Source organism: Aricia agestis, chromosome 18 (genome assembly GCF_905147365.1).
Source record: "Aricia agestis chromosome 18, ilAriAges1.1, whole genome shotgun sequence".
Classification (NCBI taxonomy): Eukaryota; Metazoa; Arthropoda; class Insecta; order Lepidoptera; family Lycaenidae; genus Aricia; species Aricia agestis.
In genome coordinates, this window is record NC_056423.1 from 6369910 (window position 1) to 6395510 (window position 25601).

At 34.9% G+C, this 25601-nt stretch overlaps 2 protein-coding genes across 3 annotated transcripts in view; one reads left to right on the forward strand and one right to left on the reverse strand.

The window, feature by feature from the left end:
- The window catches only part of LOC121735834 (rho GTPase-activating protein 7), a 259758-nt gene that overhangs the window by 188874 nt on the left and 45283 nt on the right, over positions 1-25601 (forward strand). Inside the window, exons 1-2 of one of the 2 annotated variants that reach the window (XM_042126791.1) lie at positions 3001-3495; positions 9479-9550. In XM_042126791.1, the coding sequence (XP_041982725.1) occupies positions 3459-3495; positions 9479-9550 (109 nt within the window). In that variant the 5' untranslated portion in view covers positions 3001-3458. Of the gene's footprint in view, positions 1-3000; positions 3496-9478; positions 9551-25601 lie in introns of those variants that run through there. The other variant, XM_042126790.1, reaches the window with a different exon arrangement.
- On the reverse strand, positions 12382-13978 carry LOC121735835. The gene is made up of 2 exons (XM_042126792.1): positions 13861-13978; positions 12382-13748 (listed from the first exon to the last, which is right to left on the reverse strand). The coding sequence occupies exons 1-2, from the start codon at positions 13906-13908 to the stop codon at positions 12390-12392; spliced, it is 1407 nt and encodes a 468-aa protein (XP_041982726.1). The 5' UTR covers positions 13909-13978; the 3' UTR covers positions 12382-12389.

A 25601-nucleotide genomic window follows, 5' to 3' on the forward strand; every position in this document is an offset into this window, starting at 1 on the left:
AATATAATTGAGAAATTCGGTGCAACGGAGTAGGGAGTCATCTAGTAAACTGTACAATTATATAATTAAATTTACAAAACTAGTTATCATGTGAAATGACGAAATTACACCAACACCGTGGGCACGCAGTGAGCTGAATCAGTAATTAGAGAATCGCGGGCGGTCCAGACCTCAGGCTATGTATATTACCTACAATTATAAAGTTCTAGAATCTAGAATATGGCAGTTTTAGGTCTCACTTTCAGCTGAGGTATTTAGAAACTTCATTTTGAATAGACTAGCTCCAACTTTTTGTGCTAATAATTATAAACTCTGATAGGTTTTATAATTTTTATTATTATTGTAATACATTTCGGACAAACCTTCGTGGTTTATAGAGAGTATATTTCATAACGTCATGTATGATTTATAAAAAAAAAGCTACACGAAAGTATATTTCTCTCTTTTTTTTCTCTATCCGTCTCTCTCTCTCTCTATCTAATATCTTTCTATCTATTTTTCCAAATAAACTGTAACGTCTATTTCAATTTAATTTACCACTTCAGTATGAAGTGTTTTCAAACGATTTTCCTCATTTTCCAGCACATTTCCATACGCTTTAATTACTCATATGAGTCACACAGGATAAACCGTTTAATTGGAAAAGTTGATTCATGGTAGTATTCCTAATTAGGTCTTAGAGAATACCTTAGTGTTGGAATGTCTACGTTTCTATTAAGTATTGACGTCTACATCTACTATTTAGATATGTACTAACAAGAAATTGTAGGCTTACGTTATTTAGTCGGGTTATCAGGTTATGTCAAATAAATAACCCGGCCAAATGACGAAGGAAGGCCATGTCATTTTTTTTTATTTTACTGGCCGATTAATCATTTTTTCTAACAACACTTGCGACGCATTATTAAACGTACATTTTAGGAGATACGTAATTTCTTTACTACATAAGTAATAATATTTACTGTTGATGTCACATATTTTTCGTCGACGTGACGGCTTTCACGAAAAAACTACGTAACAGTTCTTACGAAGAAATTAGTAAAAATAAAAAAAAATTATCAATATATTACAGGATTCGGCATATACGTTGTTTTAAATGTGTTGAATTTCCATAACTAATAAGTAATAGGGCGATTCCATTATCGCGGGTGCAACATTTTGACGCACTTAAAGCGTCCTACTGACAAAATAAAACACATTTATTAATAAATTATCTTTTGAAGGTATACATTTTAACTAGTTCAATCATAAATTGTAAATGAAAACTAAAATTAAATCTAAGAAAAGCCACAAAACATGTTTGAAGTGCTATAGCGGGTGCAACTAAATTGGTCCTCTATTAAGAACTTGGACGGGTTCATTTGAGAATACTGCTAATTGTGGAACTTTTAGTAATTTATTAACCCATATTTCAAAAGTGTATAAGACAAAGAAATGATTTGAATAGATACAATTCATTTAAGTAATTAGTACTAGGAATTATTAACAATTTTCACGATCGCGGGTGCAACATCAGAATATCGCGGGCGCAACGAGTCTAAAGAAATTGAATTTATTCATAAGTCTGCGACTAATTTCTACATTTTTGATATGCAATACATAATATTATTAGTAAATTGTAATAATACTATTTAAAATTTTATTATTTTTTAATTATCAGTCATTTATCGATCTGAGAAAAGAAATCATCTAAATCACTAAAAACAATTAAATAATGTAACTTAAGCAAACCTTTTTCGATGTATTGTTATAAAACCGAACTACAGCACACCTTTAATTCAAAATTAATGTTTATAATTTAAAAGAATATGGGCGAATTATAAGTAAAAATATTTTTTTCAAAGAAAAATATTAAATATTAATGATTTTTCCTGTCATTTGTAGCATTTCTTCTAAAATATTTAAAAATAAAAGAATATAAATCATCATTTTGAAACATCTGTTAAATATTACATTAAATATTTCGAAAAATATAAAACACGATGTGACTCCATTCAATTTTTTATAAATCTTGTAATTACATGTAAAGTAATAATAACAAATATAATCTAACGTTATTGTTTACCTAAATGATATGAAATAAGACGAAAATCACTAGAATAGTCAAAAAATAATTTGTTGCATTTCCAATTGTACTGCTTCGATCGCGGGCGCAACCACTTTAAAGGTTCTGTTTTTGTATTAAAAATAATAAAATATTTTGTTACAATGATTAATTCTAATTTCCCTCACATTTCTCCTTACTTTCACAAAGTTTTAAATTATTAACAACATATTTTAGCGAGAAAACTAAACTTTTGTGCCTTTTTTATCGCGGGTGCAACCATGGCAATTTTCCTTTAATAATGTTTGAAAACTATTTCAAAATTGTTGTTTTTTTTTGCAACGAAATAGAAACTTATATTATACAGTCAATATTATGTATTAAAATTTAACTTCGAGATAGTGATTTAGAGTAAAAATGATCATGTGTGGCATAAGCAGTTTTTCTCGCGCCGTTAGATGATATCACTTCAAAATGCTCTAAATCATTTAAATTACAATTTTTACTCATAAAAGTTCTTTTGCTAGTAAATATACATCTTTTTATTTATAATTCAATAAAAAAATGTAACAAATGCTATACTTTAAAAATTCGTGTTGAGGGTCGTCTCTAGCGGAATCGCCCAATAACTAATAAGGCATCGCAAGCACAAATAAATTAGGTACGCGGTCTCCTGTAATTTTACATCCAAATTTTAAGTTACGAAATATAAGATCAATACCTAAAGAAAAACTGAATTTAATGCACATTACGTAACCATGTACAAAGTGGTTAATAATTTTACATAAGTGCTTGTTAGTATGTTTATTGCTGTAATTTACAACGGCAAAATTGCCGTATCAAATGACCAGTTTTTCCTAACTCGGTGGTATGCTATCGGTGACGTATTTCCGATTAAAGGACAAACGACTAGTTATGATAAACACTGATAATCTCATTCTAACGCAGCACTGAGAGTGCGCGCGCGTGTTTTTTTATTATTATCCTTTTTTCGCGCACAGTGTTCTATTTACAAACCACGAATTCGATGTTCTAAAGTGACAGTGTTTTTTTTTATTGACGAGTGATACGCATTGACTTCTAGTTTCTTTTTTTAAATATACTTTAAAAAAGAACTACTATTCGTGAATCGTGCAGCGTTCCATTTTCAAAAAAGTTGCACAGTTTTCACAAAATCGATTTTCAAAAGTGACTGTGTTTGACGAGTGATGCGCGTTAACTTCTCCAAGTTATAGTCGTTTGGTAACAGTGACAAGAATCGAGAACAGGTGAACCGGTTAATTGTGTAACTTCGTTTAAAAACGTGATAATTTACCGGGATTTTAATGATCGTTCGGAAAGTATGAATCAGTGTTTACGATGCGCGGGCGCGTGCCGAATCGATTTTTAGTGTTTAGTGATCGTTAGAGCGACTATGAGTGTTCCAAATTTAAGTGCTGATCAAATAACAGGTACTTTTTTAAATCATTTTTTTTAATTATATTTTGAATTTAAATGAATGTTAAGTGTCAAAACTTTCACATCGTTGCCTTTTGCGCTGTGTCGTTTTTGAAATGCAAGTTTTTTCCGGCTATGTTTTATTTGTGTGCAGTATTTATATAAATCGCAATTTTACCATCATTTCACTATTATATTAATGTGTTATTCATAATATTATAATAATTGTGACCAGCCCAAAAAAATCAAAATAGATTTTAATACATTTTTTTTTGTAACTGCATACGTCGAGTTACGAGGGTAGTGGTGTCTGTCACATTCAAAAGTCTAAAATGATTGATGTGAACGCTTCATCCTTTTTTTTTTTTGTTTACCTGTTTACAAAATAAGTTTTTATGGCGCTGGATGCATGTAGATCGATTCATCTAGACCAGGTGTGCTGGATCAGGTGAACCCCCATTCAGTTTGACTGACAAGTCACAGTACAAGGAACCAATAACCTTCCAATTCGGAGTGGTAAAAAGTAAACACAATAATTACTATTGTGTTTACTTTTTACCACTTTTTATTTTCTTATATTTTTGTAGCTATTTAACACAAAAATTACCACAATTTTCAACGTATATCTCCTCGCTCTGTAATATTTAATCTGCTAATATACAAGTAATAATTCAGAGAGAAGTCAATTCGGGTCACCTAATTTTCATAGACCCCCGTTATCGTCTCGTGGACCCTCATTTTTCTTCCACGCCAGCGTAGACCCCTGTCGGACTCCCGTGGACCCCTGGGGGTCCACTTGGACCACTTTGGGAATCACTGATCTAGAGTCTAATTCTAGACGGTCTCACAATAATACAGTTTAATAATAATGTGGTTTCGATGCAGTCTCGATATGTCAAAAAAGTTCTGATTGGTCCATAACTTCAAAAACATATTATTTGTTTGGACGTATGGGAGAATACTATTTTGCTGTATGATAGCATCCAGACTGGATCGAAACTTTAATGTTTTTTGTAATTTTAAGAAAGTAGAATCATAGTATCTACCTAGAAGTACAAGTGAAATTATTATTGTCATTTTATACATTTTTTTTTAATTACAAAACGTGCGAACGTGGAAAGTTGGAGACGTAACAAAACCTTTATTACTATTTAGTTCCTATGCCATGGGTCTATGGGTTAGAATACCTAGATCGAGGAATACCTAGGTCACGACTGGACTTACAGTTGTTCGTGCCAAATATCTAGGCGTTTAGTGAGTAGGATACGCGAACATACATCACCGACCTACGTTGTACCTAGAATTGGCAAGGTTATTAAACATCAGTAGACAGATGAGCTATAAATAATTTAACTGTGATTTGAGCATCATGTGCTTTTTATTTTTCATCAATAATAGGTACATACTTCTTAAAATATTAGGTATATTATAATTTTATAAAAAAACTGTTGTTGCATATAAAAGTTCTGACTTCTGGGGCGCTAGTTTTTGCTTGGAATAGCGGTTTTTAAGTAACAAAGTTCACTGTATACTACATGGTGCTTACCCATATTCATCGGTATAATATTGTATTCCTTCCGTTTGGATAGTGTATAAAAATTATTCCTATACTAGCTGTCCCGGTGAACTTCGTGTCACTTTAAAACCTTCCCTAGACTTCTACGAATATTTTAAGACTAAAATTTGCCCAACCCGTTGAGCCGTTTTCGAGTTTTAGCGTTACTAACATAATTGAAAATCCATTTTTATAATATATTTGACTTTTAAGTATTATCACAAATCTTTTGTATGGGAGTATAGAAAAGTGTTGTTTTTAGACTTTTTCAGGTATTTTTTTTTTAGAATTTTTTCTCTCCGTAAGATCCATCCTCGTACTTCAAAGAATGTCGAAATCGGTCCAACCGTTCTCGAGTTTTGCGCTTAGCAACACATTCAGCGACTCATTTTTATATTATAGACATACAAGATTGTCGCATATTAAGTATAAAAGATATATTATTCTCTTCAAATTGCGATCAGCAAACCTTCAAAATTCGATTTCGTGTTCCTTCTTAAAAGGCCACCAAAGCACCAGCAACCTGATGTTGTGGAGTGTCCATGGGCGACGGTAGTAGCTTTCCATCAGGTGACCCATTCGCTCGTTTGCCCCCCTTATTTAAAAAAAATTGATTTGTAAGCATAAATAGACACCATCATCAACAAAGCCAACAAGGCACTCGGTTTCATTCTAAGACTTTCAAAAGATTTTAATAATATTAAAACCCTCAAGATTTTATACTGTTCCTTTGTCCGTAGCCATTTAGAATATGCTTCTCAAGTGTGGAATCCAAATTACAGCTACTACATTAATCGAATCGAGTCCATCCAAAAGCGCTTCCTACAGCTCCTCCAATTCAAAACTCGGCACTACGTCTCTGGTTACGAAACACGTTGCAAAAAGTTCCATATCTTGCCATTGCATGAACGACGACGCATAGCTGACCTATCTTACCTTTTTAAAATAGCGAACAGCGAAGTAAACTGTCCTGAGCTGCTAGGTGAAATAGGTTTAGTAAGCTATAGGCAAAACAGCTATCTGATACGAGCCAGTAGAAGCTTCAATGAAATCTTGCACGAACATCCAACCGTAGACTTATTTAATACCAGCGTTTCTTCATTGAAAAAATGTATTACTAAAAAAATCTTTAATGCGTGGTTTATTTATTTATTTAGTTGATATTTTGTTATGTTTGTTAATCTGCCGACTTCATGTTTCTTGTTAGATTTCTGTCTATATGTGAAAACTTTTAATTGGCCTTAATGTACGTGTTCTTCTGATTATAACTGTATGTAGCCGTAAGTTTTCCAAATTTAAGAAAATAAAATAAAATAAACATTCAAAAAAAAATTAAAAAGAAATTTTTTTTTTTGAATGAAGGGGCAGGCAGTGGAAGGCGACAGGCTCATCATCATCAGCCTGTCGCCTTCCACTGCCTCCCCCAAAGAGTGAGTCCTACGGTACGTTTACCTGATGGTCACTCTAACAGTTGTTTCACCAGCAAGTAGATAATCCTGATATATAACTCCATAATACAAAAACAGCACACCACTTAAGCCTGGAACCCGCGACCTACGAAGCCGTGCGTGCTTGGATATGGTAATTTAACATTTTTTAATTGGTGTATCGTGGGTGTATCTTTTAGTATACAAAAATATAGCGCACATAAATTACTATTAAAAACTAAGGCCGCTGATTCACAGTAAAATATCATTCCAAGTGACGTTCTGAAACTTTGATATACTTACTTTAAATTTTTTGTCCTTTAGGGGTGAAATTTAAAAAAATATTTTTTAGGGTTTTTTTTAAATCACTTCATTATAAACACGCGTCCCAAAAGTTCTAAGTAAAGCTCTAAGGGTGCATTTCATTGCAAAGTCACGAGACTGCCTTATTCAAGTTAGAATGCTGATTATTATAATTGTTAACTGACCCTAAAAATAAGCATTTTCAAACACTTTAATTTGTAGACAGTTTCTTGAAAAAATGACTCATATTACAAATCTAGATGATTTGTTTATTATCCTAATATGATTTAACCAGTGACTCACTTCGTTTTAAAACTACAAAAGTTTATCGTGTTCGCACGAGAACAATGCTCACTAAAGATGGATGTTTATTTTCAACTTATGATCTCAGAAACGTATGAAAATTACTACGCTACTACAAAACTAACCTTCACAGTAACTTTGTCTGTTTTCTATGTAATATTATCTACTTTGAGAAGTAAAATATGAAAATTAAAAATGTAATACGTATTGGTAAGCAACTAACTTTTTAGACTGCCCCACTTGCCTTGCTGGTAATTAAAAAACCCAGCGACCACAACTGGCGGCGTAAGAAACTTGCCGTCTTTTAGCAAAAATCATAAAGTTTATCATTAATTAAATATTAATTAATAAACTTAAGCGTCAAATTAATTAATAACAAAAAAACCTCATATTTTGGCTGTAGAAAGTTGTGAAGTAACTCAAAATAAACCCAGTTTGTAAACATGATTATAAAACACTTTATCAAACTTAATAGTGTGTTAATGTTGTGTCAGTATGAAATTATTAATCTTGTCATTAGTTTGAGAGATTTTCTTAGGGTATGATGGAAAATCGTCTCTTCGAAACCGCGTAAGAAGTACATTATCTTTAATCTATCTACAAATAACTTATTACATAAATTTTAAAAAGCTTAAAGTAGGATGAGATCAAACCAAATGTGACAAAATATTTTAAGAGTAAGGGTAAAAAAATCAACATTTTTGTGGGACGTTAGACGTAATATTACAGGAATTCCCCTTATGTATAATGTATATTTCATTTACATCCTACTTTATACCTGCTGCAGCTATGCTGATTCGTTTTTTTTTTTTCAAACAACCGCATCCAAGACCCTTGAAAGTCCCTTTTCGCGCATCCTGGGTCCTTCATAAAGACATTAGTAGACGTCGTACACACAATGCAACTGATTAGTACACAGTAACCTTAGCCCTAAGCCCTGCAAGCCCTCAATATTAATATTTATAAGGAGAAAGGCACTTTGTTTTTATGTAGCCCTTTTTGAATTTTAATAAGATTTCTAAAGCGAGGAGGTGGTTTAAATTTTCGCTTGTAAATGTGTAACGTCACTAACACCCAATTTTCTAGATGCGCTAAATAATATAATTTTCTTACACTACACTACGAATAATAAATTTTATTTTATTACGAATAATAAATTTTATTATTCGTAGCGTAGCTGCATTAAATAATATAATGTTAGACATTTTTTAACGATTCCAAAAAAGATTCTATGTTTCGCTGAAGTACATATATTTTTATCTATAGTGGAAAGGCATCATTTTGAAGGCGGTGGCGGTAACTTGCAATGACCAATTACTATAGTTTGGTACTACTAATATAATATGTGCTATAGTGTCGATATTTAAAAAAAAAGTTGAAACTTATAAAAATTCTTTACCTTCTAATATTCCTATATTCCCATGTATCTACATTAATTAAAAGTCCTTACATATAAATCAGTATCTGTTTCCGTCTGTTTGTTTATACATTAAGGTCACTGCACACGTATAGAGGTTAATATGACCACCTGACGGATATACTGGTTACTAGTTTACGAGGTGGCTGCTATTTTCTAAAATACGTGCTAAATTATACGTCTGTTAGGTGTCATTAGACTTGTTATCCAATAAAGCAAACTGATCGAAGATTAATATTGTAAAACACCGTAGGGCGAATATAATATTATATTCGCCCTACGGTGTTTTCTTTCTTTCAAAAAATCGGCCAAGTGCGAGTTGGACTCGTTCACGAAGGGTTCCGTACCATTATAGAGCAAAAATAGTAAAAAAAAAATTGTTTTTTTTTTTGTGTGGGAGTCCCCCTTAATTATTTATTTTATCTAAATTTTATTATTAATTATTAAAATATAAATACAGCTGAGTATTTTGTGTACATTTCAAGTGCCTACCTGTTATGATTCATTGATACCGAGCAAAAAAATGTTTGAAAAATCACGTTTGTTGTATGGGAGCCCCATTAAATATTTAATTTATTTTGTTTTTAGTATTTGTTGCTATAACGGCAACAGAATTACATAATCTGTGAAAATTTCAACTCTCTAGCTATTACCGTTCTTGAGTAACAGCCTGGAGAGTAGAGACAGACGGACAGACATCGAAGTCTCAGTAATAGGGCCCCGTTTTTACCCTTTGGGTACAGAACCCCAAAAGAAAAAAGTAATAATACTTTAGGGTGTGCAAGAGTTCCTTATAGTAAATAGAGTTCAGTATGAAAGTAGCAGCGCTGAAAGAAATTTAATAGCAAATAGCAAATTATATAGCAAATTTATGACGTTTGGGTGTTTATTTAGAATTTTAAATTAGATATTCGGAATTGAATTCTAATCGGATTTCAGAATTGGATTCTGAGAGACTGTTTTCAGAAAACTTATGATATATTTTGTTTCAGAAATCGAAGCCGCGGAAGCTTGCAAATGGCTACGAGCGGCCGGCTTCCCGCAGTATGCGCAGATGTACGAAGGTAAGCAACTCACTTTTTTTTATGAAATAAGGGGGCAAACGAGCAATTGGGTCAAATGGAAAGCAACTTCCATCGCCCATGGACACTAGCAGCATCAGAAGAGCTGCAGGTGCATTGCCGACCTTTTAAGAGATAATAGGGGAGGGTAGGGAAGGAAATGGGAGAGGGTAGGGAAGGGAAAAGGGTAGGGGATTGGGCCTCCGGTAAACTCACTCACTCGGCGAAACACAGCGCAAACGCTGTTTCACGCCGGTTTTATGTGAGCCCGTGGTATTTCTCCGGTGGAGCCGGCCCATTCGTGCCGAAGCATGGCTCTCCCACATCACAAACTTGCTTACCACCCGGTGTTGCGGATGGAATTTTAGATCTTGCAATCAGCGTGCACGGTGCAGCGCCCTTAGTTGGGTGAGTGATCTGTATATATGCGTCAGTAGACGTGAGAGTGACCGTGCGTACGGTTAGCAAAAACAAATTCATTAATTTAGTTATGAATTTCGCTCATTTTTATATTTTAAATACGTATTTATAAGCAGGATTATGTGTTCAAAATGAATAAAAAATATTAAAGTATTTCTGTTTATTTGATCTAGTATCTAATCCTACTTATATTATAAAGCCGAAAGTATGTGACTTTGTGAGTTTGTATGTTTGTTACTTCTTCACGCTTAAACGGCTGGACCGATTTTGACAAAATTTCTCAAACAGATTGTAAACTCCTGATACACTCTAATATAGCCTTCCTGGATAAATGGTTAAGATTTTTTTTAAAATTGGATCAGTAGTTAATGAGATTAGCGCGTTCAAACAAACAAACTCTTCAGCTTTATAATATTAGTATAGATGTGCACTCCGTCCGTCCTATCCTCCGTCTCACAGTCCTTTACACTGCGAAAAGTTGGAAATTGTTTCACAAACGATCATCAACTTCCATCTAACAGTTATCAAAAATTGATGTTTCTAATGATCAAACTCAATTAATTTTGTCTCTAATTACCAATAACTATTGACCTATTAAAACACAATTTAGTTTACCTAATAAATCGCGGGTAGCACCGCGGGGCACAGCTAGTAATAAATAATTAAAAATTATAGGGGTAAAAATTTAAAATTATCACAAAATAAACGTGCACAAAATAAAAACGCTACAACGCTAATAAACGTACACAAAATAAAAACGCTACGCGGCACAAAATAAAAAGCTAATCTATATATATAAAAATCAATTGCTGTTCGTTAGTCTCGCTAAAACTCGAGAACGGCTGAACGGATTTATCTTATCTTGGTCTTGAATTATTCGTGGAGGTCTAGGGAAGGTTTAAAAGGTGAGAAAAATTCGAATAATTGCCGGGAAAATCCTCAAAACAGCATTTTTCTATTTCCCATACAAACGTTTTCTAAATAAAATGGAGAGTCAATTTGTAATTTATTACCGCTGCATAAAGTTCAAATTCGCGTGCGCGTTGGAGGACCTAATATCGCGTTCTGAAACTCAACAAAAGTGAAAGTGAATCGCGAACGCGACAAAATTGCATAGTCTCAAAATACATAGTACATAAATAAACACAATTTTAGCTAACTTCAGTTGTTACTCTGTCCGATTATTTTTTTATTTTAGCTAACTTAAGTTGTTACTCTGTCCGATTATTTTTTTAATAAGACTATATAGAAATCGAAAGATAAATCTATATATATAAAAATCAATTGCTGTTCGTTAGTCTCGCTAAAACTCGAGAACGGCTGAACGGATTTATCTTATCTTGGCCAATTTTGATGAAATTTTTTGTGTGTGTTCGTGGAGATTCGAGAATGGTTTAGATTTACAGTTTGGTCTACTGGAAAATGTTTTTTCAATTAATTTCTTATTTATAAGGAGTTGTTGATTTTGGAATGTTTTACATTAGATCCGGCGGACGGCGTTATCATCGCATTCAATATTATTCTATTTCAATTTTAGTTTGTCCTGACAGATGGTGCTACGATTAATTTGAAAAAAATTTTGTTATTCAATTCATGTGCTGATTAAAATATTAAATAAATAACACATAGGCTACAATTTTAACCGACTTTCAAAATGGGGGAGGTGTTATGTTCGTTTTCTTATATTCAACGATTACTCCGCCGTTGGTTAACCGATTTTCAAAATTTTTCTTTTGGTATATAGGGTATCATCCCAATTTGGTATTATATTCAGAAAAGTGATGATCTGATGAAGGATCCATAAGTAATCGAGGGAACTCCTCAAAACTTATAGGGAAACATATGGTGACTTCGGTTTCGTGAGAAGTATTCTAAGCATATGCTACCAACAAGTAAGATTTTGCACCGAGATATACCTGGTATACTGTGGTTCGGAAGGTGCTGAGAGAATTCCTGATTCTTTATAGATACAAGTTTGGGAGTTTCGGCGTTGTTTTAAGAACAGAAAGCATATGCTACTATGCAAATTACATTCTTCATCATCATCATCATCATCATCACTACCATATCATAGTCTTTTAGATCGAGACTCGAGTTTGTCAAGCGATAATTAAAAAAAATCTATATCTACCTAATATTATAAACCTGAAGAGTATGTTTGCTTGAACGCGTCAATCTCAGAAACTACAGGTCCGATTTAAAAACTTATCTCAGTGTTAGATAGATCATTTATCGAGTAAGACTCATCATTTATCGAGAAGGTTATATTATATTATTACTCTAAGACTAATACGACAGAAGAAACTCAGGAAAATGTGGGAAAAACGGGGGAAATATTTTTTATGGGAAAATGTACCTACGGATTCTGTAAAATTTCTAATTTACGCGGGCGAAGCCGCGCGGGACATCTAGTAAATTATAATTAATTGGAATCACTGTCTACATCAAATATTTCTACACTGTCACTGTCATCATAACTATCATCATTACTGTCATATTCATTTTCATCGACATTAATAATAAATTGGAAATCACAGTCGAAATATTTCATGTATTCTTTTTCAATTTTTTCGACGTGCTTGCATGTATTTCGCCAGGTGGTTTGGTCTATATCACTTATGCACTCATTGATCAAACTTTGAACAACGGTCATGTTTTGGCCTCTATTTCTTAAGACAATTCGATTTTTTAGAATACCCCATATATTTTCAATCGGATTGAGCTCTGGGTGATACGGAGGGAGTCTTAAGATTTCAAAACCTTTTCGTCTCATTAATTCGTCTATTTTAAATGTTATAAAACGCTCCTTATTCTTTTTGATCAAATCGTTTAGTTCAATTCTTTTTAAACTATTATCATACGAGATGCCGTTCTCTGTCAGCCAGTGTTGCATTTCACCTTTAGTGGATTTAGAGGTCGGTATTTTGCTGCTTCGAATATTATGATAAGAAGCGTTGTCCATGACAATAACTGACTTCTCGGGTAAGTTGGGCAATAACTTTTCACTAAGCCATTTTACATAGTTATCATAATTCATATCAATAGAGTGATCTCCTGCTGTAGATGTTGCTTTATAGACCAGCGAAGCATTAGGCACGAAACCATCGCTGCTACCTGCGTGCACTATAATAAATCGGCTTCCTGGGTCTACTTTCTTTGAAAATTGTGTATTGCCCTTAGGACCTTTCTTTCGATACGACCAGGTATTTTGCTGCACGTGGGAAGTCAAAACATATGTTTCGTCTGTATACACAATAGGACGACCTTCGGAACGGTATTGAGAAATCTTTTTAAGAAAATTGTAACGCCAAAGTTGAATTTCATGTCTTTCTTGTAATTGTTCTCTGTTATTCCCAATTTTTACCCATTTGTAGCCTAATTTCTGTAGTACCAAACGTAATGTGTTTAAGCATCCATCGAACCCAATATTTTCTCTCAAACTTGATCGCAATTTTACCAATGTTGGCATTTGCTTTTCCACAATATGGAAATTTTGCACAGTGGTACGTATAATTTCAAGATTAATGTTGTCTAAATCAAATTTGTTATTTCTTTTACGTCGTTTTTTCATAGGAGAAGTAAAACTTGCAGAAGAAGATGGCAGTTCTTTCTCTTCTTTTAAAATTGTTGTTACAGTGCGTTCACTGATCCCTGTAGCCTCAGCGGTACGTTTTCGTATATTAGCCAAAGGACTCAAATCACAATTATCCATATTGTTCGCTTTCATAAAATTATACTCTTCTTGAAGAAAATGATACACGCGCGCAATAATGGCGCGTCCCTGGAAACAATATTGAGACTGTTAGACATAATATCTTATTAGTACCCGGGTGACCGAGCTCATGACATGAAAAATATATTGAGTTGATTTTAATAAATACATAAAAACTTACCTCGCCATGAATTACTTTGCGTTTTCTTTCACTTTTGAGATTTGACATGCTGACCGTACTTCGTAAACAATAGCAACGTGAAAACAATAAGCACAAGTGCCTCGAACGACGGCTCGCTCGCTACTGAGTACTGACTCACGTCAGGTACGCACACTAACGAAAATGTATAAGTTCAATTACAACTACAAATAAAGGCTACGCGCGCTCGTAGATTGCAAGAACTATATTATTATTACTAGATGTCCTGCGCGGCTTCGCCTGCGTAAATTAGGAATTTTACTGAAACCGTACATTTTCCCATAAAAAATTGCTTATGCCCTTACTCCCATCACGTGGTCCACTCTATATCTGTGCCAAATATTGCCATAAAAATTGCTCCAGTAGTTCGTGAGATAAACCCTTTCTAATATTTCCCCCGTTTTCCCCACATTTTCCTGAGTTTCTTCGGTCGTATTAGTCTTAGCGTAAATTATCACGCTAAGATGGAGATATAGCCTTGCTCGATAAATGAGCTGTCTAACACTGAAATAAGTTTTTAAATCGGACCTGTAGTTCCTGAGATTAGCGCGTTCAAGCAAACATACTCTTCAGGTTGATTATATTAAGTATAGATTTTTTTTGTATCGCTTGACAAACTCGAGACTCGATCTAAAAGACTATGAAAAGTACCAATAACAGGGTCATAATCATAGGACGATGTAATTTGCATAGTAGCATAGTATGCTTTCCGTTTTTAAAACAACACCGAAACTCCCAAACTTGTATCTATAAAGAATCAGGAGTTCTCTCAGCACGGTATACCAGGCCATTTAGCCGAAACTTTTTCGTTTTCGCTTCGTTATAGAATCGCCGATCAAAATGTATGGAATTGACATAAGGCGAGTCGAACGTCAACGTCATATTAACGAACGCTTATGTCTATTCCATACATTCTCATCGGCGATTCTATAACGAAGCGAAAACGAAAAGATTTTGGCTCACCCAAAAGGGTGAGTAGTAGTAAAGTTGGTAGCATATGCTTAGAATACTTCTCACGAAACTGAAGTCACCACACGTTTCCCTATAAATTTTGAGGAGTTCCCTCGATTACTTATGGATCCTTCATCAGATCACCCTTGATGTTGATTATACCCTATATACCAAAAGAAAAATTTTGAAAATCGGTTAACAAACGGCGGAGTAAACGTTGAACATTAAAAAAAAACGAACATAACACCTTCCTATTTTGAAAGTCGGTTAAAGTCGGTTAAAAGCTATGTGTTATTCTGATGTATAAGCAAAAAATATTGTAAAGTTTCATTAAAATCCGTTCAGTAGTTTTTGCGTGAAAGAGTAACAAACATCCATACATCCAAACAAACTTTCCCCTTTATAATATTAGTAGGATAGCAGAATTTTTACTTCCTCGGCATTATTACAAAACATTTAACCTTCAAAGATAATTTTAATCCGAGTTTGTTCGTTATCTTGCCAAAAGGTGTTTTAATTTCTTTCCTTGTGATTAAAATCTTTAGAAAATTTCGACGTAGCATAGAAGTGATATTATGTAATAGGTAGATAGTAATACATAATAATATTATGTACAATGTACCTACATATTTATTAAAAGTATTTTTTTATAAATAAGTAATCAAATGTGTCTTGATGTTATAATTATTATTAAAAATATGAACCTGAAAAAACTTTAAAAACAATAGTAACATTAAGAATTTTTATTTGTCCAGTTGAAATTATCTTTATTTGTCCAATAATTTAGATTTTGTTATAATAATATGAATTAGAATATGCATAAAAGTAACGGCTATCACGTAAGTATAATTAATATTATTAGGTCTTGACGACTCATCATTATTGTATACGCCATGATATATTATACGGATTTATTACTATTTAACCGTATAGCCCGGGTTTGCTAGTTTCCATACATTCATTAATCATACTTATCCCCTGTATACAGGCTGTTTATTATATTGTACACACTACACAGGGTGTCGCATTATATATTCCCTCTGTTTCCGGTATTGATCCCATGTATAATTCATAGCTTGACGTCAGCAGCTTATATATGAAAAAATAGTTAGTATAAAACAGCAGATGTTGCTTGCAACTACACTGAAGTTCGTTTGACTATCGTCCGGGAATCGTACATTTTTTCGGGATAAAATCTATCGTACCTATGTCCTTTACCGGGGCTCTAATTTATTTGCATTGACTAAGCATTCTTCGAAACTGCTGCACCAATTTTGCTGAAATTTGACACAGATATAGAGCCCACAATACCCTCCCAGCAGTCGGGTAAAAAAGGTTTTGTTGTCGAGCTACTTGCTGATAGAATGTAAGTACGGTTCCCGTGACAGTCTCTATTTACGCGAACAGATATTCTAGTCAATATAAACCTCAATTAGATACGTTAAAGAGGAAAATTCTAGAAAAACTAGAGAGCGGATTATGGATGTCTTAGAACAAGTTTTTATAAGTTAACATCGTCATTAGAATTAATCACCGCAGAGCGTTGGATAAAAATGTGAATACAGAGTAATGAATGGTAACGAACTACAGCTGCGGGCACAATTGGGCCCTTCGCGTTGGAAAATGTGGATAGGACGCTAGAACAGTCATTCTGAAAGCCCTTGGGCTCCGCAAAGGCCTTGTAGGGGCGCCGGCCGCGTGGCGCGATCGATACAGAAATCGTTTTTAGAAATGTCATCAGACTTTGCATTGAGACAATTAATTCTAAGACCAAACACTGTTTTTTTCTCAGAAATGTCACTTCTTAAATGGGTTGGTTAAACATGGAAATGGTCAAACCGCTGCCCTAGAATGTTTAAGATGGTCAGTATGGGATTTTAGAAATACAAGCGTCGCCTAACTGTACGCAATTGAATACAATATATTCAGTTTCAGCAAATATGTGATGCATACGATTTTGCTTGTAGATGAAGGACACATCACACAGACAAAAAGTTAACCACGAGAAAAAATTAGGCTACTTTTTTTCTGGATATACTTACCTAGTACCTACGTTCCCTATGACAAACGAGAATGTGCACTAAATTTTATGACATTTTATTATTGTGTTTTGTACGTCGATTCACCGTTTGAATTTTACATAATAAGTCCATAAATCAGGGTATGTCCACAAAAGCTATCGTGTCTACGATGACAATATAAACTAAATTATCGTAAGTGCACAAAGGATGCGCTCTTCCTTGTTGTGACATGCATTCCACTTGGACGCGACGGCCGTTACTGACTGACTCAAAGGACCAAAGGACTGACGGATCTATGGCCAAAAGGATTAAATCATTGATAGATATATGGCACGGTAAAATTATAAAGGGTGTAACAAAACTAAGTGATAATACTTTAGGGTTTGTATAAGTCCCCGGTATTGAATTTATTGTAAAAGTAGCAGCACTGAGAAAAAAAATCTACTTTTGTATGGGGAAACTCGTGCCGATGGGGCTCTTGCCCGTACAAATCACAAAAAATCAAAAGTCAAAATATTTATTTCTAAATAGGTTAACATAACATAACAAATGTTACTCAAACTCTGTCCCCATCAGACACGGCGCGGCGCCGCGCCGGCACCGTGTTACGGCACGACGCCGCCACCGTGTCACGGTGCCGCGTACGGTGCGTCCCTATTCAGTCGATATTTGCGCTCGAACGAGAGTGCTTGTCTGGATAATGGATATGAATCGCGAAAATATTATTCTCTTGTTGTTACTAAGACGAAGATTGAAAAAGAATCATTAAATATTTTTTTAAGTCGGTTAAAAAGAAACCGAGGAAATTTTATCTATTATTTATTATAGATAAAATTTCCTCAGTATACATGACAATATTTGCATTACGCGACTTTGATATGTATTTTCATATTATGCCTCGTTTAAGTTTGGACACAAATTTTATCACGGTGGCGGCGTCGTGCCGTAACACGGTGGCGGCGTCGTGCCGTAACACGGTGGCGACGCCGTGCCGTGTCTGATGGGGACGCAGCCCTAGAACGTCGCGTCTACATGAGGCTTACCACCGGTTCGGGAACTACATGGTCTAATAAATTTGGTCTTTCAGTGAACTCTATATAAATAGTCAGTACTCAAGATGCATTTCGGTCTCAAGACACGGTTCAGGCTCTGTGATTGGTTGGCTGTCAAAATTTGGACCAATCACAGAGCCGAACCGCGTCTTGAGACCGGGTCGCATCTTAAGTACTGACTATTTATACCGGCCTAAAGTATTATCACTTTGTTTGTTACAACCTGTATAATATATGTTACACTCAAAGACCGAAAACGCTCAGTGAGCAGAAAAATAGCTCACAACGCGTTGTGGTCACAGTGAAACAGCCATGACGGGAAATCCGCGTTGTGGCTGTAATGAAAACGGCTACGACGCGTTCTGGCAATCACAAAAAGACCATAACGTGAAATTCGTGTCGTGTCACTCGATTGAATTCTTGATTGATTGATTAATCGTCTTGATTGATTAATCGTCCATAGGTATGGAAATATTTAAATCTGTTGCGCGGGAATTTATTTATCGCGCGGGAAAAGTATGTTTTTCCGGGATAATGAATGTCCTATGTCCATTTCCAGGATATAAAGGATCTCCATAGCAAATTTCATCAAAATTTCTTCAGCGGCTTAAGCGTAAAGGGGTAACAGACAGACAGAAACACCTTCGCATTTATAATTTATTGGTATGGATGGTCTAATATAGTATTGATGGCATGATGGGTAGATATATAAAAAAGAACAGATTTTTTGGCAAACAGATGAAACCTAAATATTTGTAAGCCATGTTTTTTATTAACAAAATGTAGGACTTAATGCGATAATCATAAAACTCAAAGGTTACTTTATCTTTACGTCAGTATTTTAATCTCCTAAACCTAAAGAGAAGGAATGGCGCCTTACTATCTATACAAAAAATCGAGCAAGGAAAAAAACTGTCCAAATATTCTTTTATAAACAATTTTTGAGAAACGATTTAGCAAACATTTAAAAAAGACCCCTTGATAGCATTCGTTGCATAGTCAACATTGTGCTTAGATAGAACGGCTACACTTTTCAAATACTTAGGATAAGTCCCGTTTCTTAAAAAAAAAAATTTTAATTTTGTTAGTCTCGCTTAAACTCTAGAACTGCTGAACCTATATGGCTAATTTTAGCCTGGAAATGTTCATGGTAGTCCAGGGACGGTTTCTATTAGGAGAAAAGTGAGAAGAAGTTCATCTTTTAGTTTTAAAAAAATATATTTTTGCGTGTGTATGACATATTAACATAATAATATACATGGTTCGTTCTCGTTACCTATTCATAGCAAATTATGTATGCATAACTACTAGAATAATTAGATATGTAATGTCTATTTGTATTATAGTTGCTTTAATTAATAGTTACAGTAAGCTACTATGAATTTGTAATGCAGTTTTGATTGCTTAATGTAAAGGCGGCTCGATCGATCCTGTCGAACTGATCGCAGGTGGATTTGGTCGATCAAACTTCCCGTGTACTTTTAAGTAAGTACAAATAATATGGGCAGGTCATATAAATGGTCTTATGTACCACAATTTGTACTCGTCATAAAATTTTGTAAATAGGCAGATTATAATAGTATATACATATGGTGAGCACATTTTGTTATATAATAGTACAGAATTATCCTGGCTTTTTATAAAATATGGTCACACTTAATGATGATTTAAGACTTTTAAGTTTGTAGCGAGGCTTTGTTATCGTGGCAGATAAGATTAAGGCTCTCAGAGTATTGTCAACAACTTTTATAAAACCTTGTCCTTCAGGTATTCTATGACGTAATGTCTTAAACAATATTTTTGACAATCTCTTAAGAAACAAAACAATTGAAATTCTTCGCTTATGACTAATCTAAAGACAGAATTAATAAAATTGGAATTTGTAGCCGGTTTAACTAAAACCAAGAAACGCAGGAGGCATTTAATTGTGGCCAAGTGTGTGCGCAATATATTATAGTGTAGGGCAGGGAGAAGTGACGGCAGGGGCCAGGGCCTTGCCCTTAAATAGGAAGAAAAGACAACCTTTAAGCTAATTTACTTTAATTCATACTAATATTATAAATATATGCGAAAGTATATTATATGTCTGTAACATTTTACGCCCAAACCGCTAAACCGAATTTCCTGTTTGGTATGGAGATACTTTGAGTCCCGGGAAGGGACATAGGATACTTTTTATGCCGGAAAAATGTACGGTTCGTCCACGATAAACGAATTTTGGCGCAACGAAGTTGCGGGCGTCATCTAGTTATACAAATACATAATTACAAAATTGCTACTCTACAAAACTTTAATTAAATGTGTTTGTTGAACTATCGAACTACAGCTGCAATGTTCAAGTTTAATACACTACAGATGTTACTGTACATCTGCGCCAAACTTGTTAACTAAGATAAAGGTGATGACTTTGACCTGTGAACAGAACTTGAAATTGAATTCCTTTTTATCGTTAGCTCTACTCTACTACTTTAGTAGATACAGCTCTAGAACTTCTTCAGATTAGATAGAACATCTTTAGATTAGATTATATCTAGGAAATTAGAAGTTAAAGATATTATTTACCTTGATTTCGCTCGAAAAAGTGTGTCATTGGCCTGGCAATATTTAGGGGAGACCTTGGCACAAATAAAATTATATGCCTAATGCCTATACACTTACGAATACAAATACCACAAATACTTGTTTATGGTTTGTATTATTTATTTAAAGTACATCATAAGCTACTAATCTCAATGAACCACTTTTTCGAACAGCCACCAACGGATTCCATCATCAACAAAAACACTAAAAACCTTAACAACCATCAAATAGACAAGCAACACTAATTGTTACGTAAACATAAAAACTTAAAAAAATCGACCCACTACCGTAGAATTTAAAATATCATTTACATCACATCGTTACAAAACAAAATATAAATAACCGATTAGTCTTATCACTCAGGTAAACGATTCTTGTAAATGTCTACATTCCTAATATAATACAACAACGGATTGTAAATCTTAAACCTTACAATGTAGAGTTTAAAATCGCTCAACAAATTTTTGCCATCATGACCTAATAGAAGGCGTAACGTAAAAAAACATTCAAAACGAAATATTTCAATGGATTCGTCAAAAAAGTTTGTTTTTTTAAGGCGGGTGTCGTTTTGGATGAGGGCCCGGCCGGGAGATATGTCAAAATATTTTTTGTCCCCATTAGTTGGCGTGTGGCTTTAGTGTGTGGTGTGTCCCGCGCGACATTAAATTGTGGTCACTCTAGTGATAGATTAAATGCACATTTAAATCATTATATTTTTGAATTTGTATTTTAGTTATAAAGTGGAATATTCTACGCTTTTAAATAATAATAAAATGCAATAAATTATGTGTACTTTTAAAAGTTATTGTGGATTAAAATTATAAGTGTTATTAAATGTGGTAAGTAAATTTTATTGACGTATAAAACTTTGATTGCATTTTATATTTCTGAATAATAATGAATATTACGAGCATATAATTAGTAGTACTATTAGTAATTAAACAAAAATAAACTCTGAGCGAAACATATTTTAATGTGAAGTTATAACTTATAAGTAATTATTAAAATAAATAATCCGTTAATGTAATTGGAACCTATAAAATATTACTTTTCTGTGTTTTCTTTTACACAATATTGAGTAAACGATATCCATACTAATATTAAATGCGAAAGTGTATCTGTCTGTCTATCTGCCTGTCTGAGTTACCTCTTCAAACCCAAGCCGCTGAACCGATTTTGCTGAAATTTGGGGAGGGGCGGGGGGTCTCGGCAAATCTCACGTAATTTTTTCTCAACGAAATAATACTATTTTGGTCCATTTCATCCAGATTGTACGTATGCTGATTTAATTCACAAATTCGTTCGAAAGACAATCTACTGACTGTCAAACCAAACGTTTACGTAAGAAACCCACATTTTGAAAAATCTCACGTGAGATTTGTGGGGGGGAGGGGGGGATCAAAAAATTAAAAAAAAAACACCTCACCTAATTTGTGAACTTGTGAGTTGTGACTCCTTTGCATTAGGGTAGATACCGTCCACAACCCAATGCTGCTCAGTGTGGATGAGTATTTCCAGCGACCAAGGTGCCTGTACTTGCTCTGTAGTAGAGCAGAGGGGTGAGCCAAAATCTTTTCGTTTTCGCTTCGTTATAGAATAATATAGAATCGCCGATGAAAATGTATGGAACTGACATATTTTAAGTGTTAAGCGTTCATTAATATTATGACGTTGACGTTCGATTCGTCTAATGTCAATTCGTATGGAATAGACATTAGAGAGATTATGATCAGCGATTCTATAACGAAGCGAAAACGAAAAAGTTTCAGCTAAATGGCCTGGACAGTCGAGGAAAAGGAGAATAGGTGTCTCTTCCTCCTCTTTCTTTTTTTTTTAATGAAATAAGGGGGCAAACGAGCAAACGGGTCACCTGATGGAAAGCAACTTCCGTCGCCCATGGACACTCGCAGCATCAGGCCTTTGAAGACGGAATAGGGTAATAGGGGAGGGTAGGGATGGGAAGGGAAGGGAATAGGGGAGGGTAGGAAAGGGAATAGGGTAGGGGATTGGGCCTCCGGTAAACTCACTCACTCGGCGAAACACAGCGCAAGCGCTGTTTCACGCCGGTTTTCTGTGAGAACGTGGTATTTCTCCGGTCGAGCCTGCCCATTCGTGCCGAAGCATGGCTCTCCCACGTATAATCTCCTCTTCGCTAAATGTGCAAGTCGTTATGCTACTTAAAACCTATATTCTGCTTGTAGTGCCCAGTTAGGCTTACTGTTACATAAGTAAATTAAATATTACATAATATTATTATAGTCCTCAAAATAGGCTAGTGTACCACCACGTGTCAGTATGTTACGGGGCTGGGTGGTGGTACAAAGAGTGTTTGTGTTCACATACGGTGCGCCCTTGTCGGCTCGTCAGCCTGGATTAAACGTGGTACAAGTTACAGGCTTATGTATATCCGTACTTTTATACTTAACTAGAGATCGCCCAATGGTCGAAATTCGACCTTACTTGCAATTAGGACTACTACCTATATTTTGTAAAAAATATTGACTTCATCATAGTTTTTTCAATTCTTGTCTCTGGGACTCAGCTGATCTCAGACTGGCCGTTTAAGCATTGTCTAATAGTATCTAAAATTAAATAAAAAAAAACAATAATCCATTTTCAATTTGTCAACTTGTTGTCAGCAGACTTCAACCATAAATAAAAGAGTATAATTCGTATGTATAGGCTTGTCACTCAAAAATCTGTCATTTTTCCTAGTAGTAGTGTCGTAGTGTGTGTAACGTTTTACTTGTTAAAAATATATATTATGATAAAAGCATAATTTTAAAATAATATTAGCTCGATGCACTCCTTCACCATATAAACTATAACTGTGCGAAATTTCATGCACCTACGTTTCCCCATTTTTCGTAAAAAGGGTTACAAAGTTTTTCCCTCACGTATTAATATATAGATCCGTACTTTTATACTTAATATTGTAAATGTCAAATTGTGTCTGTCTGTCTGTTACTCCTTCACGTTTAAACCGCTGAACCCATTTTGCTGAAATTCGGTATGGAGATATTTTGAGACCCGGGAAAGAACATAGGATACTTTTTGTCCTGGAGCGCGATATCCGCGCGATAAACAAAATTGCGGGCATCATCTAGTAGGTACTCTATAAACAATGTTTGATTGCACTCTATAATAATATTATAACGTCTTACTATACCTCTACGTATCACGTAGAGGTATAGTAAGACGTTATAATATTTAAAACCATAAAACTCAAGCTGGTTTTATTTAATAAAATATAATATTAAAAAAAAAGTTTAATGATAATAATAATAGTCGCCAAAGTTTATGATTGTTGGGGAGCAAGAAAACAGGGAAAATCATTTTATGGCAAAACAACGTTTGCCGGGACAGCTAGTATGCTGTAAAATTTGCTGTAACGTCGTCAAAGTTACAGCAAATTTTACAGCATTTGCAGTGTGAAACTTATGAAATCGCTTCCGCTTGTCCCTCGCACTGGGACCACACAAGACTTGTTCATTAACTGACCTCAAGCATCTGGAACCAATCGTACAGAAGAGCGCGCCAAATATAAGACGGTAATTAGCTAAATAGGCCATAGAGACCATGTGAGGCTAGAATAGGCTAGATAGACTACAGGCTAAGGCTAGATATTGTCGATAGGTAACAAAGCTAAGAGATAATATTATGGGTTTAAGGTGTTGATGTGTTTCTTGTATGGAGTTCACTGTGAAAGTAGCAGCGGTAAAAGATTTACTTTTGTCTTCTATGTTTCTATAAAATATGCCCCAACGTCATAAATCTGCCGATATAGTACTTTTAAAAAGTATACCTCTTCCTAGCTTTTACTTAGACAGTGAACTCTATTATATAATAACTAGCTGTCCCGGCAAACGTTGTTTTGCCATTTAAAGTATTTCGCCCATAATAATATTATTTTATTGAAGTGACTAAATGAGTATGTCACCATGGCGACGTCCATCGCTATCCCGTCAAACAAACAATGGTCGCCGTCAGTCTCGAGTTGTAATAATTTACTATTATTTGTTCAAAAAATGCACTTATCAATATAAAAAGTACCCAGTAGCCGATTCTCAGACCCACTGAATATGCATATAGTTAAAATCAGTAAAGCTGTTTCGGAGGAGTACGCGGCCTAACATTGTGACACGAGAATTTTATATATAGGACATAATACACAACCAGTATTATAACTTAGTCTGTCAGCTCTGTCTGTCACACCTCTTCACGCCCAAAAAATGTCCGAAATAGGACATAGTTCATACAAAAATTTTTCGCGCAACGGAATTGCGGCCTGCGGGCGTCATGTTACATGTTACTACATAAATATGCGACTTTTCGCAAATTTGAGCTCAAATGGACCGTCAAATGAGCTAACCGCGGATTAACATAACTGTAGTGCGCCGCTCACCACTTGATCCACAAAATTAGCTGCAATTTAAACACAACCGCAGTATCAAATGTGGTCGACCACGATATAATTAGAACGGGCTTTTGATCCACTGTTATCAACACACTAATTAGTAATTACATTTTGAGAATGCACTAGCCAGTCCTCCGTTGGGTAAAGCCCCAAATGTAAAGTATCAATAGAAAGGAGCAAAGGGATCGCCTAATGCCAATCCATTTTTTTTTTATGAAATAAGGGGGCAAACGAGCAAACGGGTCACCTGATGGAAAGCAACTTCCGTCGCCCATGGACACTCCCAGCCTCAGGAGAGCTGCTTAAGAGGGAATAGGGTAATAGGGGAGGGTAGGGATGGGAAGAGAAGGGAATAGGGTAGGGGATTGGGCCTCCGTTAAACTCACTCACTCGGCGAAACACAGCGCAAGCGCTGTTTCACGCCGGTTTTCTGTGAGAATGTGGTATTTCTCCGGTCGAGCCGGCCCATTCGTGCCGAAGCATGTCTCTCCCACGTATAAAGGCGATCCCTTTGCTCCTTTCTATGCATACTAAGTAATAATTTAATGTGAAAGTGTCTAGGTATTTCATTGAATGACTTCTTTAATTTTACCGTTGAACCGATGTAGAAGAAAGTATGGAAATTTTTTGAGTCGCGGAAAAGAATAACAGACCTACTTAATTTCATCTCGGAAAAACGTATTTCCATTTTCCATAGATAAC